This window comes from Sebastes fasciatus, chromosome 6, assembly GCF_043250625.1.
Source record: "Sebastes fasciatus isolate fSebFas1 chromosome 6, fSebFas1.pri, whole genome shotgun sequence".
In the NCBI taxonomy this organism is placed as follows: domain Eukaryota; kingdom Metazoa; phylum Chordata; class Actinopteri; order Perciformes; family Sebastidae; genus Sebastes; species Sebastes fasciatus.
The window spans coordinates 25,554,770-25,569,786 of record NC_133800.1 but is presented as its reverse complement, the minus strand read 5'-3'; the positions used below and the strand labels follow the sequence as shown (position 1 = coordinate 25,569,786).

General features: G+C 36.6%; 2 protein-coding genes across 2 annotated transcripts; both read right to left on the bottom strand.

Moving 5' to 3' along the window:
- Window positions 1–290: 290 nt before the first annotated feature.
- Window positions 291–5,876, bottom strand: grsf1 (G-rich RNA sequence binding factor 1). Its single transcript, XM_074638789.1, has 10 exons — window positions 5,455–5,876; window positions 4,323–4,470; window positions 3,823–3,972; window positions 3,320–3,454; window positions 2,919–3,057; window positions 2,613–2,743; window positions 1,731–1,828; window positions 1,500–1,635; window positions 793–847; window positions 291–406 (listed from the first exon to the last, which is right to left on the bottom strand). Exons 1-10 carry the CDS (start codon window positions 5,695–5,697, stop codon window positions 403–405), a joined length of 1,239 nt encoding a protein of 412 aa, XP_074494890.1. The 5' UTR covers window positions 5,698–5,876; the 3' UTR covers window positions 291–402.
- A 3,030-nt stretch (window positions 5,877–8,906) lies between these two features.
- Window positions 8,907–12,119, bottom strand: rnf181 (ring finger protein 181). The gene is made up of 6 exons (XM_074638788.1): window positions 11,989–12,119; window positions 10,171–10,289; window positions 9,943–10,079; window positions 9,660–9,775; window positions 9,481–9,555; window positions 8,907–9,375 (listed from the first exon to the last, which is right to left on the bottom strand). The coding sequence occupies exons 2-6, from the start codon at window positions 10,254–10,256 to the stop codon at window positions 9,316–9,318; spliced, it is 474 nt and encodes a 157-aa protein (XP_074494889.1). The 5' UTR covers window positions 10,257–10,289; window positions 11,989–12,119; the 3' UTR covers window positions 8,907–9,315.
- Window positions 12,120–15,017: the final 2,898 nt, after the last annotated feature.

Here is a 15,017-nt window from a genome sequence, read left to right as displayed (position 1 = left end):
ATTTCTTACATGTCGATTTGAAGAATAAAAAATGCTCAGCAAATGTTTTGAACAATATTTACTCTAATATTTGACTCTTTTGTACCCCTCATCTTCACATTATCTGCTGATTTCTGTCTTTGTGGGCGTCGAGATGAATCCTAACAGAAAACTGCATTTTGTGCCACATGTTTGTAACCTTCACTAAAAACACTCAGCAGAATACACCTTTTATTATAAGTCATCTATGTGGATCTCAAACTGTAATTAAATCATTTTTGTTTTGTTGAACAGAGACAATGAAGGCAATGAAGTTTTTCCTTTGACAGCAGGAATGTTTATTGTTTGTTGTCTGAGTCATGCTGGAAAATAAATACAACAGTCCTGTCTGTGTCTGTGTATGTTTGGCATCCGTGTCGACATTCACCTGCAGGAGACAATACAACACGTTAAATCATATCGGGAGGGGAGTTAAATAAAGTAATCTCAGAGAAGGTAAAATCAGTAAATTTACATTTTTCTTTTGTTTCAAAGAACAAGATTTTGAAATCAAATATCTTTTTACAAAAGGGAAGCAGCACAGAGACTGTGCAGTGTGTTATTCTTTGTTCTATAAAAAGCTGGAAATTCCCAGCTGGTGGGTTTTAATTACAACTTGTATGTTACATCTTAGAGGAACCAGGACGCCCACTAAACTGTCTTTAAGAAATGAACAATTCTGTCTCCCTTGTAACTTCCTTAAAAATGTGAGTTAGAAATATATGAAAATAGAGTATTTCTCTGACAAGAAGTGAAAATTCCCGACGTTCTCACCATCTTCCATCAGAGTCTGCTTCAGAGTTCAGGAATAACTCGATGTATCTTTCACCTAAAAAAATCAGAGAAGGTTCAAATGCTCAGTGAAACTCACACATTAGATCCGTTTTATATTGTAACATGTGTAATGTCATAACAGACCAGAAAGAAAAGATAGAACATGTTTATAATCTGAAACTGGACCTGCATCAAAATGGACATGAAACACAAAATACATATATTTGGGAGCATGTCTCCTGTCAAGTATATTATATTATGAACTATCCCTTTAAGGCTTTGTATGAGTATAAATAGTGATGATCGCTGTGTTTGGGCCTTTTATTTCCATCATGTTGTTACAGTGCCAGCTATTTACAAACTGCCATCTTAAAACATTATTTACTGCGTCTTTCCAATAAATTAGATACATAACATATATTTAATCTGTAACTTTTTTTGTTTGTTCTCGCTTTTTGTTTTTTATTGTACTTTACATGCAATTTGAATGTTTTCTTAACGCCTTATGTTTAATGCTTTTTTTAGGGGTACCGGATTGGATATTGGGCCGGTGCTGACTCAAATAGCTGGATTGGGTATCGGTGACAATGGGGCACTTTGAATTGCCATGTGTCTGAATGGTGCTGTATGAATAAACTTGCCTTGCCTTATTTATCTAATCCATATATGTACCTCAGCTGGTGTTACATGCTCTCAGACTGTCTCACCTATGTGGTGTCTGTCTCTGGACATGGCGGTCGAGGCGTCCTGGTGACAGCTGAAGAAAACGTCGGCCTCTCCGCTCAGCCTCCCTTCAGGACTGCATTCAAGCAGGATCTTAGACACAACTAGAGGAGAGAAGAACTGCAAGAGAAAAACAAACACATATAATATAAAATCACATGCAAAATGACTTCTAATGCAACAACACAACCAGCTTCAACTTGTCAACACCTTACCTTAACAATGTCTTCTCCGGACACATGGAAAGGAAGTCCTCTCACGTGGACGTAGTGAAGCGGGAGGGCCGAGCTCTGAGGGGATCCTGATGGAGCACCTACATCAGGATAAACAAAAAAGCAAATCATTTGTGAACAAAGAGCAAAAAAATCCCCCCACTTTACCACCGTCTACTCACCTAGTCGATATATCATTTGGGCTTACTCGGATTTGAAAAACAAATAGATCAGTTAAAAGTTTACATTAAACTGCGTCCTTGTGTGATAACAGCTCAGAAAATCTTCTAGTAATAGACGGTGGAGAGGAAAATGAGAAGAAAGTGTAAATGAGCAGCTTATTATGCTGATCAAACAGAGCGCGTTTTGCTGTGTCTTTTTATTTTATATGTTGCTAGGCAACCACCAAATGAATGCTAACATTACCTTATTACACACCATGAACATAATGAGAAAAAACCCAAATCTCAAGCACCGCACTAATTTGCCTCCTGCTGTTTTCTGTTCAGATCATGGTAACTACAGTTGGTAAAGTTATAAAGCTCCAGGTATCCATCAAGAGTCACCACAATGAGAAAAAACACTGGATGTCGGGCGCTGAGTTGAATTTTTTTCAACTCGAGGAATTCAGGGCGCTCTTGTAAAAATGCGAAGCGCTCAGCAAAATTCAAAAGCAGCGCGCAAAACACTTCAATCTCACTCAACTCTCTCACTGTCTGATCAGGGCCTTAAAAAGTAAAAATCAGTTAAACAACAGTGTTTTTGCTACAAATTATAATTTAAATGTCACTCTGATTTTTGTAATCTTTTTTTTAAAACACCATATTAATTTATGAGGGAGGGAGAAACTAAAAAGTCAAAGTAATGAGATTAAAATCCCCTCACCAGTTTTGGTGTGTGAGGCAGAGGCGGTCCTGTTTGCAAACTGAGGGACAGTGAGAGAAGAAGCTAAACTCGCCTTCTTGCCCCAACTCGAATAAATCTGGTCACTTCTGCTGGGAAACACCTCGATGTATCTGCAAAATACAAACAGCAGGGGATGAGCAAAAAACGTGAGCGGAGGAGATGCTTGTAAAGAAACAAATCAGTGATTTGTGAAACTACTTTCTGTTGGCCGGAAATGAGAGAAACGTCTGACACAGGATTATAAAGTCGGTACAGGCCTTAATGTGAGCGGGTGCAGCATCCTACCTGTTACCGATGACATCTCTGTCTCTCTGCAGAGCTTTAACAGCTGCTTCTTGAGAGGAAAATTGCACAAAGGCCTCTCCAGAGTTTCTTCCTTTGCGGTCGGTGACTATGGTGATCCCATTCTCCATTATATCCAAATCTGAAAGACACAAACACAGGGTGAATTTTACTTTTCTCATTAAGGTGAGACAAACCAGGCAAAAAACAGTTTTTCATGCACTGGTCAATTTTGAGATTTTGGGCTATTTTGCTTCCATAACACGTCTTCTTTCAGACTAGTGGATAGAAAACATCCAAAATACACATTTAGGTGTAGCACTCCAGTCTGTCAGTGTGGTTTCTAGTGGTACGACAGCACAGATCCAGTGTTCCCAGTAAATCTGTAGGTGGGAGAAGTTTACCTGAAAAGAACTGGACGATGTCAGCCTCGGTGGAGGAGAAGGGGAGACCTCTGATACGCACGACCCCGTTTTCAGCTGGAGCCTGGACGGCTTTCTTCAGGATGGCTTCAGCGTCGCTGTTCGAGACTTCATACACTGCAAAAACACATAGAGCAGCACATGAGCATCTTTTAAATTGACAAACATCACATGTGTGATTCATGGCGCAATACAAACGGGATCAAAAAATATTTGTCTCTCGCCGTTGACTACCATTCATATTTTTTCCGAAATAAGGTCCCCTGGGGTCCACCTGAAGGGGCGGGACTTCCCCTCTTTGTTTGTTGTCCCTTATTAACAGTGTATGATTTTGTTAACAATGGCTTTATTCTGTTCAGGTGTCCCAGAAACTGAAGAAGCTATATGGAACCATTCATTTGATCATTTACACCTGGGATTTTCCTGATCTGGCGTGTCAAAATGTCCAATAAGCATCTGTATTTTGACCAGCTTAGAATACAAACCTTCGACATATCGTGGGCCGAGGTACTGTCGGTGCTTCTCCAGAGCTTTGCTGACGTCCTGTTCGTGCTCAATCTCGATGAAGGCTTGTCCCGTCTGCCTCCCCAGTCCGTCCACAGTGAAATGGATCCCCTTCTCATGGATCCTACACTCTAAGGCACAGTAACAATATGTTAAATATATATATATTTTGTTATGTTGGACACTGAGGACAGCAAATGCAACAATTTCATAGTAGGGGGCACAGCAAAGCTTTCCAGTTAAGACTAAAATGTTTGGCAGTGATTTAGTGTATACAGTAGTGCGCCAGCGGCACTGAAACGAGGGAGATAGAGACAAACAGACAGAAGAACATGCTGCGCCGCACAGCTTCGAATACCTTCGAATGTTTCTCACAGAAGCTTCGTAGGCCAAAAAATGGCATTCGGGACAGCCCTAGTTGCATCTGTGATAAGCAAATATAACTAGAGGTGTGATGCTTCTCCCAAATCTAAAATCTCACCTGAGAAGAACTGCAGGAGGTCCTGAGCCGTGCAGGACCAGAGGAGGCCTTTCACCTGCATGATGTACACCTCCTTCCTCTCTGGTTCTGGATCAGGCTGATAGGCCGATAGCGGTGGGTAATATTCATCCTCACAAGGTTCTCCTGCCTGGAGGACAACATGTAAATATGACTATTCAGCCTCAAACAGAGAAACAATCAACAAACTGAAGTGTTGTTGTCAATGGACGAAGTTACCATTTTTTAACAGAAATACAAATGTTGATATTTAAGTTTTCCAAGGTATTTTATAATCCAGTCCATAGTTAATGTTTACCTTAAAGTTCACTAAGTAATACAAGTGTCATCAGCACACACTTGCAATAATAAAATGCAGCACTGAAAATATGTCTCATATGGAGGCTTGTATATAATAATTAAACTATTAAAGCCTGAAAACAGAGCCATGAGGAGGTGCAGAAGTCTAGTTTTCTCTCAGAACACTTGAATTACAATATGCTGAAAGGTTATTATGGAATTTTTGCCCAATGATGCCAAAAACATTCTGCCTACCCTCACTTTAAAGACACATTAAAGGAAGAAATGTCAAAATCGAAGCAGCAGAGGCCGAGATATCCTGACCTTTAGTACCCATTATAGATACTATAGTGTGGTAGTACTATATATTATATTATTTGTGCTATATTTTGTTGCTCCACCTTTCACCAGCTGCAACATTAAAGTGATGAACACATTAATACATCACTAATTATAATCTAATATATATTGGATATCTAAAATGGGCTATTCTGCACAATGAGTACTTTTACTTTTGGTACTCTGAGTATATTTTGAGGCTAATACTTTTGTACTTGTGCTTTATAATCATCTCATGTATATACCACAGTGGTGGAAGAAGTGTTCAGATCTTTCCCTCAACAATAAGTAGCAGAAAGTGATGCATTGTTGTGTTCAACACTTTAATGTTGCAGCTGGTAAAAGTGGGGCTAATTTTAATCATGTGTATACTACTGTAGCCTAGTAGAAGTTAAATATTTCCCTCCAAATAGTAGAAGTAAAGCAGCAGCAAAAGGAGATAGTCACCAGTAAGGAGTCCCTAGCTCCCCTCTGTGTCTGTCTGTGTGGGACTAACCTTGGTACAGAAGTTGTACTGGCTGCTTCTCACTGCGGACTGCAGCTGACAGACTGCCCGGCTTGTTGATGTCCATGTCGGCTGCTGAATGAACCCACACTGGCCTGAAAACACACTACTACTACTGCTGCTGCTGCTTCTGCTGCTGCATGTTGTTTTGCAACCTGTCTGTAACGTTGAAACCTTTCTAACTGCGACACACCGCTGCAGTAAAAACAACAGAGACCTACTGTTACGGGACATCCTAGCCTAGTCTAGCCAGGTCTTTTAGACTGAAATAAGAAGATAGAACAAGTAGTTTTTAAGTCAGAGTATCTCTAGTTTAGCTAGTCAGTTCAGCAACCGGCTCGGCATGGAGTTATGAGAAGCCAAACTGACTCACGTGGGTCTGTCAAGGGCAGAGAGATGGAGAGCTTTAACTGAGCTAACAAGCTAGATAACAGCTAGTGTACTTCCGGTTAACCTTTCACAATAAAAGCCGAAGCATGGCTATATCAAAAGGTATTTGTCACCTTACAGAGGTCATGATTTTTTATAAAATGTTTTATTATGAATACTACTACCAACAACTTTTTTTTTTAATTATATATTTATTGATTTTACTCTGCCATATATATATATTATATATATATATATAATATATATATATTAATATATAATATATGTATATATATATATATATATTATATATATATATAATATATATATTTTATATAAAATAGAGTCCCAAATGTGTATTAATCCGCAGTTAAAAATATTCCCCCAAAATTCACTATTTACTCCTGTTTGAGGAACATTTGCTCAAAACTACAATGCCCAGCTGTGTTAGGATATTAAATAACCTTTTATAAAAAAATTAAACTATATATTTGTGACCTCTTTTTAAGGTTTACGTCTTCAGTAGGAACCAATGGTCTTGGTGCTGAGTTGCTGAGTGCTACAGACAAGGTAGGGAAGTCAAAAAGTATTGATATATGAACTAATGCATTGTTGTTTTTTTGGTCTTTCCATGGAATTTGGTGACAATAACTATATATATATATATATTAATCAATTAATATTCACAAAACAATAACAGAAAAGAAAACTAAAAATAGATAATTCAATTTGAAAATATTATACTCTCTTGGTTTTAATTAGTTAGGCTATATGGGAAGTGGTGTTGCTGCTAACTCCTGTTAACTTGACAACAGTCTTCTCCCTCAAGTACTTCCTGTTTGTCTTCCTGCTCTTGTTAATGTCTCATGCACACTGACCCCTAGAGGCCAGGATGTCATAAAAAGAATCCTCATGACATCAATCCTACAGCTCATCCAGTCACACAGATGGGACTCTGCTTTAGGTTTTGAGGCAGTTGCAGCACAAAGATGTTCATCAGACAATAAATAATTAAGATGCTGCTGATCCGTCTGACTCTAAATGTCCCACCATGAGTGCTATTACACACCGAACTGCCTCAGAGACAAAAAAAAACAAAAAAACTCTCCATTAATAAGTTAGTTTTGGTTTTCGCTGCAGCAGAAGGCAGTTTAATTAATTGTTATTCATTATTATTATTATTAGTTATTCATTTTAGCCATAATACCTGCAGTGCTCCTGCTGTAGGAATGAATGTAATCAGATGCATGTTATTAAAATTGGCATATTGGGCCAAACATAGTACATCCTACTGGTTTGAACAAACATGCAATAATGAGATATTTAAGCATTTATACCGAAAACAAGTCAACACAGATTAGTTTCCTTTTATAAATGATGTTAATATGTACGATTTGTCTATCATTTAGGTATTTTCATTTGACAGAGATTTATATTTTTGTGTCATAAACAACAAAACTGTCAGTAAGTTGCTGCTTAAAACAGAGCAAAATGGCATCAGAGTCATACAGTACTTGTTATATAGACAGTGTGGAATAGTATTAGTACAATCCTGACACTATGGTTAACAGTCTTTGAGTGGTTGTTTATATATATATATAAATAGAAAGTCTATTTATTTGCAAACAGAAATAACTTTTGGCAGAGCAGATGACGTAAAGAATGGCTAACTTGCATACATACAGTACATACTGCTGGTTAAAAAATCACACCCAAGCTTAGCAGTGTCAGCAGGGTTGTAGGTCCAATATTGTGTGTTAGCATGTGCACCAACAGCAAACATGTTATTTCTCCAGATTATTGCTGTGGTATAATGGAAGCAGAATAAATGTACATGTGATGTAGAAGCATTAAAACCAATCCAGACCGTACGGGTTAAGCATTCCTCGGTCTAGGCCAGTGGAAAGGAGATGCTTTCTCAAACATCAAAACAACATCATGGGACACGTTCCAGGGGAACTCCACAGATTTGACACATAAAGGTCAGTTTACTCAGCATGAGGAGGAGTACAACTCAGCCAGTGAGAATAGCTGTATCTGTATAATGTCTTCTGTGGCTCTAGAAGAGATTCGTCCAGTTTGTCTTGAAGACTACAAATTTACAGAAAGTCTGTGTTACACTGGGGGCATGGCGTTTGAAAGATATCAGCATTTACCAGGCAGGGATAACATAAAAATGCATAATGAGATGTGTAGGATCCAGCATCTTTGGAGGTCGACCTATAATAGATGCTAAAGGTCAGGATATCTCGGCCTCTGCTGCTTCGATTTTGACATTTCTTCTTTTAATCTGTCTTTAAACCTGCAGTAGGCAGAATGTTTTTTGCATCAAGAAATCCATAATAACCTTTCAGCATATTGTAATTCAAGTGTTCTGAGAGAAAACTAGACTTCTGCACCTCCTCATGGCTGTTTTCAGGCTTTAGAAAATCTAGCCTGTGACGGGAGACTTTGGCCAATCACAGGTCATTTCAGAGAGAGAGCGTTCCTATTGGCTGTGCTCCGGTTGATGGGCGGTGCTTGGTATTTCCTCAACTGTTCTCAACATGGCTGCCGGGTCACAAACTTTCTCATTTTACAGCTAAACAAGATGTTTCTGACGACATTTGAGGTGAGAAATAGGCATTACAGTAACAGAATATTTTGATCAGCGCTGCCTAGTTTGACCGTTTGATCAAAGGTCGCGAGTGATTGACAGCTGCTCAGAGACCACAGCTGGACGGCAGGCTCCAGCTCGGCTCTGATTGGTTGTTTTCCTCCGGTCTGTGAAATCTTGAAGATGCCGTTAGGAGCACCGGAGGACACAGAGGCACATGATTTTTTCAGATTGCCTGTCCCATGCACTATACTGTCAGGATATAGTGACCGTTTTATAAAAACAATCCATTTCTACTGCAGCTTTAATGAGTACCCAGAATTTATTTTAAGTGTATAATAATTCATGCTGCATTAAATGAATGCACTTTAAAATTCTCTCAGATTTAAAAATGATTTTTGTGGAAAAACAAAAAAGAGACACTGATTAAAATATATTCCTGTCTTTAAATAATTCATATTAATTAGACAAATACAGCTTTTTGTGTGTTTAAAGCTCATAGATTTATATTTAAAATGAATAAAGAGACTGAACAGAAATGCTTCAGGGCTACTGTCAACAGCATAATCATCTTAAAATATATATTTAGCCTAACTAGTGAGAAAAGAACATTTATCCAACAAGAATTTACAATTATGCTGCATTCACACCATGCCACGCCACGCCAATAGGGAGATGCTATTTATGTAATTTGTAATACAATATAATTTATATTTCTACAAATATGAGGCTGACATGAGCGTTATTTCCCATCCCCTTGCTTGAAATTACATTCTGTATGAAATGGCATGAACGCAGCATTATACATTTCCTAGAGCTTTCATTTTTTCTCATAATTTTCTGTAAAATGTCACTGTGCCACAACCTTGCACCACAGCACTGTCATGTCATGTGTACATGGATCCATGCAGATCTTCCAGCCTGTGCTCCCTCTGTTTTCTTCTCTCCTACAGGACAGAAAACAATATTCAGCCAGGGACTGATGCTATATTGATAGCACAGCTAGAAGATGAAGATCATTTGTGCCCTCCAAAGCATATTTACACACTCACCTTGTCTTTTTTAAACTCCTCATACTCTGGATTGTCAGTCGGTAATTCAAGCCGGCAGAGCGGACAGGAGTTAGTCTGTGATTGCAAACATGAAAAAGGTTCAAAAGGAATTCTAAATAGCCACTCACACTTTTCCATTACATGTCTGAAATTCTGAATTACAAATTTGTCAGCGTTACCTTGCCCAACCAGGGCAGTATACATCCTGAGTGGAAAAGGTGTTTGCAAGGCATTTCTCGAACCGTCTCTTGTTCCTCGAACTCAAGCAAACACACAGGACACTTGAGACCTTTGTCTGTGAGAACAAAAAGCCAGATTAAATCCCTCCTTATGCCCGTCTGAAAGCAAGATCTCTCCTTCTGCCATCTTTAATTTCTTCCTCTACATTTGTTGAATGTCAGTAAAAAAAAAAATCATCATGAATGTAAAACATTTCATTCTACTGGAGCAAATGTCTGTCACCTGCTTGCTCTGGAGAAATGATGACCACAGTGAGGGTCTGAACAGCAGTTTTGGCAGCCGGAGGAGGAAGACGCTGGTCCCAGTCTGACAAGTCGAACGCCCCCGAGTCAAATAAGTCCAAGCCCTGCATTAAAGACCTATACACAAAGGCCAACAGTCAATCACAACCCTGTACGCTAGTAATCAATGTAAAGCATTACAATATGTCTGAAGAGTGTTTAGCCTCACCTGGCCAATTCAAGTAGTGCATTCTGGCGATACTGTTCCTCAGGGTTGGTGGGCTCACAGTTATGTTCATCAAAGTAGGATGCCATTTTGGTCCCACCAACCTGGATGCTGAAGGTTCACTAATTTGTCAAAAACAAAACATCCACAGCTGATATTTAAAATTACAGTTGAAGGATTTGGCAGAACCTGTTAAAGTGGCAGCAGGCAGTATGCTTTTTAGCATCATTGGGCAAAAATTACACAATAACCTTTCAGCATATTGCAATTCAAGTGTTCTGAGAGAAAACTAGATTTCTGCACCTCCTCATGGCTCTGTTTTCAAGCTTTAAAAAAATCTAGCCTGTAACGGGAGACTTTGGCCAATCACAGGTCATTTCAGAGAGAGAGCGTTCCTATTGGCTGTGCTCCGGCTGGTGAGCAGTGCTTGGCATTTCCTCAACTGATCTCAACGTGGCTGCAGGGTCACAAACTTTCTCATTTTACAGCTGAACAGTACACTACAAGATGTTTCTGACAACATTTGAGGTGAGAAATAGACATTACAGTAACAGAATATTGATTCATATTTGATCAGCGCTGCCTAGTTTGACCGTTTGATCGGAGTTTGCGAGTGATTGACAGCTGCTGCTTAGAGACGGCAAGGCTCCAGCTCGGCTCTGTGAAATCTTGAAGATGCCGAGGATATAGTGACTGTTTTATAAAAATAACTTTTTTTTAAATCATATTTTGCTCCATTTCTACCCACTGCTGCTTTAAGTGATGAGTGAATTACTCCTGGACAGAGACACCACAGTGCTGTAACTACCTGGTGTATCATCAGTGTGAAGTCAAGTAGACAAAATGTGTGACCTGCAATACATCATATGTAAATATATTAAATAAGGGCGCTGCTCTACAACTCAAGACTTCAATTTAACTGCCAGGTCCGACTCTTTAATTCATCAGATACAGATTATACAAACAATGGCATTCATTAATATACCATTTTTAAGCATTATTCCCCATAAGAAAATTTCACTACACCGGAGGCACATGATTTTTTCTGATTACCTGTCTCATGCACTACTGTCAGGATATAGTAACCGTTTAATAAAAACAACTTTTTTAAATCACATTTGCTCCATTTCTACTGCAGCTTTAATGAGTACCCAGAATTTATTTTAAGTGTATAATACTATTAATGCTGCATTGAATGAATGCACTTTAAAATTCTCTCAGATTTAAATTTTTGTGGAAAAAACAAAAAGAGTCACTGATTAAAATATATTCCTGTCTTTAAATAATTCATATTAATTAGACAAATACAGCTTTTTGTGTGTTTAAAGCTCATAGATTTATATTTAAAATGAATAAAGAGTACAGAAATGCTTCAGGGCTACTGTCAACAGCATAATCATCTTAAAATATATATTTAGCCTAACTAGTGAGAAAACAACATTTATCCAACAAGAATTTCCCATTATGCTGCATTTACACCATGCCAAATAAATGAACTAAAACCAAACTATTATAGTGTTAATTAAATAGCAAAAACAAGCACTACTAGACAAAAAGTTCCTCATATGTTTGATCAACTTTACGCATTAAAAGAAAACTTCTCATAATGTAGATGTAACATTATGTTTGCAATAACACTGTCTTTATTCTCTGACAATAATAAAACAATAAAAGGACTCATATATATATGTTAAGGTTGATATACGTATAACAGAGGCACGCCTAATTACTAATTATCTTCTTCAACATTTACAAACAGACACAACGTGATGTAGAAAAGATCACAATCTTTGCCAGACTTCACAAATTAGCTCGACTTACCTGAAACATTCAGGAAATATTAGCAATAAACAAACATGTCACTCTTCCGCGTGTGACGATATTTACCACGTGACACTTTGGTCCGATCACTGGAGGGAATCGCTCCTCATTTCTTCTTCTTCAAGTTTAATGACAGTTGTTAAACAATAATGTTGCATTGTCGCCAACACCTGGTCAGGCGGGTGTACTGACGTCATTAATCTATGGATTCTATATAAAGTATGTTGTTTTTTTTAATCAAAACTTATGGTTTACTATCTGAATAATTATTTTTTTTAAGTTTGAATGTTGGGGCAATCGTGATTTTCTACGTCTCTATTGTTTCATTTAATAACCTGATATTTTTCAGGTGGAATTTCATTCAACAGTGTTATGTTTATCCAAATTTGAAAGCTCAATAAAAGTGCAATTTTGTCACTAAAATCAATGTATAATCATGATAATCATGATCTCAATATTATCATTTTGGCCATATTCCTGCAGCCCTACTACATTGAGTATGTGGCCTGCAAACCTTAATGTAAACAAATGCCTGTTTACTGTGGTTTATTACTGCTGACTGCTCAGACTGTGCCATCACTGGACATCTCTCCATCCACTGTAGCATCAATCTGACTGTCTATTACTTCCTGCTGTCAAACCTCACAGCCATAGCTACTGGTACCTGAATGCAGATGTATTTATGTCACCTACAGTTCAACGACGTATCATTTTTAAATTATAAGCTTAACACAATAACCGATATCTGATATCTGATATATATATATATACATATATATATATGTATATATATATATATGTATATATGTATGCTCCCAGTAGACCACCTACACACCAAAAAACTGACAATAACCTGATATTTTCAGGTGGAATTTCATTCATTAATTCATTCTCACTGTGCAATATCATTTTCCACTTGTGCAATTTTGTTAATAGTCTCTTTATTGTCAATACTGTATATACTGCTCCTATTTTTATACTTCCTTCTATTTAAATCAGTGGTCTCAAACTCAATTTACCTGAGGGCCGCTGGAGGCAGAGTCTGGGTGAGGCTATTTATACATTTATCTGAAAAATGTTGGACAAAAAAATATCTGAAAAATGTCCGAAAAAAAAAAGTCTGAAAAAAAGTCTGAAAAAAAATAAGATCTAAAAAAATGTCCGGAAAATCATATCTGAAAAATGTCTGAAAAAAAGTCTGAAAAAAAAGTCTGAAAAATGTCTGAAAAAAAGTCTGAAAAAAAATATCTGAAAAATGTCTGAAAAAAAGTCTGAAAAAAAATATCTGAAAAAAAAGTCTGAAAAAAAGTCTGAAAAAAAAGTCTGAAAAAAAATAAGATCTAAAATTTTTTTGGGAAAATCATATCTGAAAAATGTCTGAAAAAAAGTCTGAAAAAAAATATGAAAAAAAATATCTGAAAAATGTCTTAAAAACAATATCTGAAAAATGTCTGAAAAAAAGTCTGAAAAAAAAATATCTGAAAAATGTCTTAAAAAAAATATCTGAAAAATGTCTGAAAAAAAGTGTGAAAAGAAATATCTGAAAAATGTCGGACAAAAAAAGTGTGAAAAAAATATCTGAAAAAAAAGTGTGAAAAAAAGTGTGAAAAAAAATAAGATCTAAAAAAATGTCCGGAAAATCATATCTGAAAAATGTCTGAAAAAAAATATCTGAAAAATGTCGGACAAAAAAAGTCTGAAAAAAAATATCTGAAAAAAAGTCTGAAAAAAAAGTCTGAAAAAAAATATCTGAAAAAAAGTCTGAAAAAAAATATCTGAAAAATGTCCGAAAAAAAAAAGTCTGAAAAAAAGTCTGAAAAAAAATAAGATCTAAAAAAATGTCCGGAAAATCATATCTGAAAAATGTCTGAAAAAAAATATCTGAAAAATGTCGGACAAAAAAAGTCTGAAAAAAAATATCTGAAAAAAAGTCTGAAAAAAAAGTCTGAAAAAAAATATCTGAAAAAAAGTCTGAAAAAAAATATCTGAAAAATGTCCGAAAAAAAAAAGTCTGAAAAAAAATAAGATCTAAAAAAATGTCCGGAAAATCATATCTGAAAAATGTCTGAAAAAAAATATCTGAAAAATGTCGGACAAAAAAAGTCTGAAAAAAGATATCTGAAAAAAAAGTCTGAAAAATAATAAGATCTAAAAAAATGTCCGGAAAATCATATCTGAAAAATGTCTTAAAAAAAATATCTGAAAAAAGATATCTGAAAAAAAAGTCTGAAAAAAAATATCTGAAAAAAAATATCTGGAAAAAAAAAATAAATAAAAAATTTGCGGGCCGCACTAACATTAAACTTTCATATCAAGGTGGGGGCCACAAAATATCGTCTTGCGGGCAGCAATTGGCCCGCGGGCCGCGAGTTTGAGACCCCTGATTTAAATGGTTCATATTTTGTTACACTTTGTTAGCTGATGTATCTTGTTTTTTTGCACTATCCCCTTTGCTGTTGTACACTGCAAATTGCCCCACTGCGGGACTAATAAAGGAATATCTTATCTTTATGCATTCAAAACTCCTTACCTTTAAGCATTGCACAGGAACAGAGGTACAGGTGTACAATTTTTTTTATAAAAAGTGATAGTGCGTGTTTTAAGTTTAATTTACTCCTCTTCTTTAATCTTTGAGGAGGAAAGAGGTATTGTACATTTGGACTCATGTTTGTGTCCCAAGGTGCTCCCCTTGAGCTTAGGTGAAAAATTGACAAGTGAAAGCATATCACAAATGAAGCCTTTTTTTATAACATTTTAATACCAAAACAGAATTTATTTTCGTAATCAGACTAAAGGTGATGAATCTTTCTATTCATAACTATTGACATTCAGAGTGAAAAGAAAAAAAAAAAAAAAGTGAACAGACACTAAAACAATTCAAAGAAGGTATGGCTTTGGTTAAATAACACTCTACTAAATTGATTCGAAAAGACACTTGTTACATGATATCTTAAATAGAGTGAGATAAGATTTAAGGCTCTAGAAACTCCCTGAACAAGACAAAAGGCCCGATATATACTGTATATCTG

Coding starts and splice junctions, on each gene's coding strand:
- rnf181 (XM_074638788.1), bottom strand. CDS start 10,256: ATGGCATCCTACTTTGATGAACATAACTGTGAGCCCACCAACCCTGAG. Junction 10,080..10,170: donor GCACTACTTGAATTGGCCAG/GTGAGGCTAAAC, acceptor CTTTGTGTATAG/GTCTTTAATGCAGGGCTTGG. Junction 9,556..9,659: donor TACTGCCCTGGTTGGGCAAG/GTAACGCTGACA, acceptor TTGCAATCACAG/ACTAACTCCTGTCCGCTCTG.
- grsf1 (XM_074638789.1), bottom strand. CDS start 5,697: ATGTCCCGTAACAGTAGGTCTCTGTTGTTTTTACTGCAGCGGTGTGTC. Junction 3,058..3,319: donor CATCGTCCAGTTCTTTTCAG/GTAAACTTCTCC, acceptor TGTGTCTTTCAG/ATTTGGATATAATGGAGAAT. Junction 848..1,499: donor CAGAGACAGACACCACATAG/GTGAGACAGTCT, acceptor TGATTTTTTTAG/GTGAAAGATACATCGAGTTA.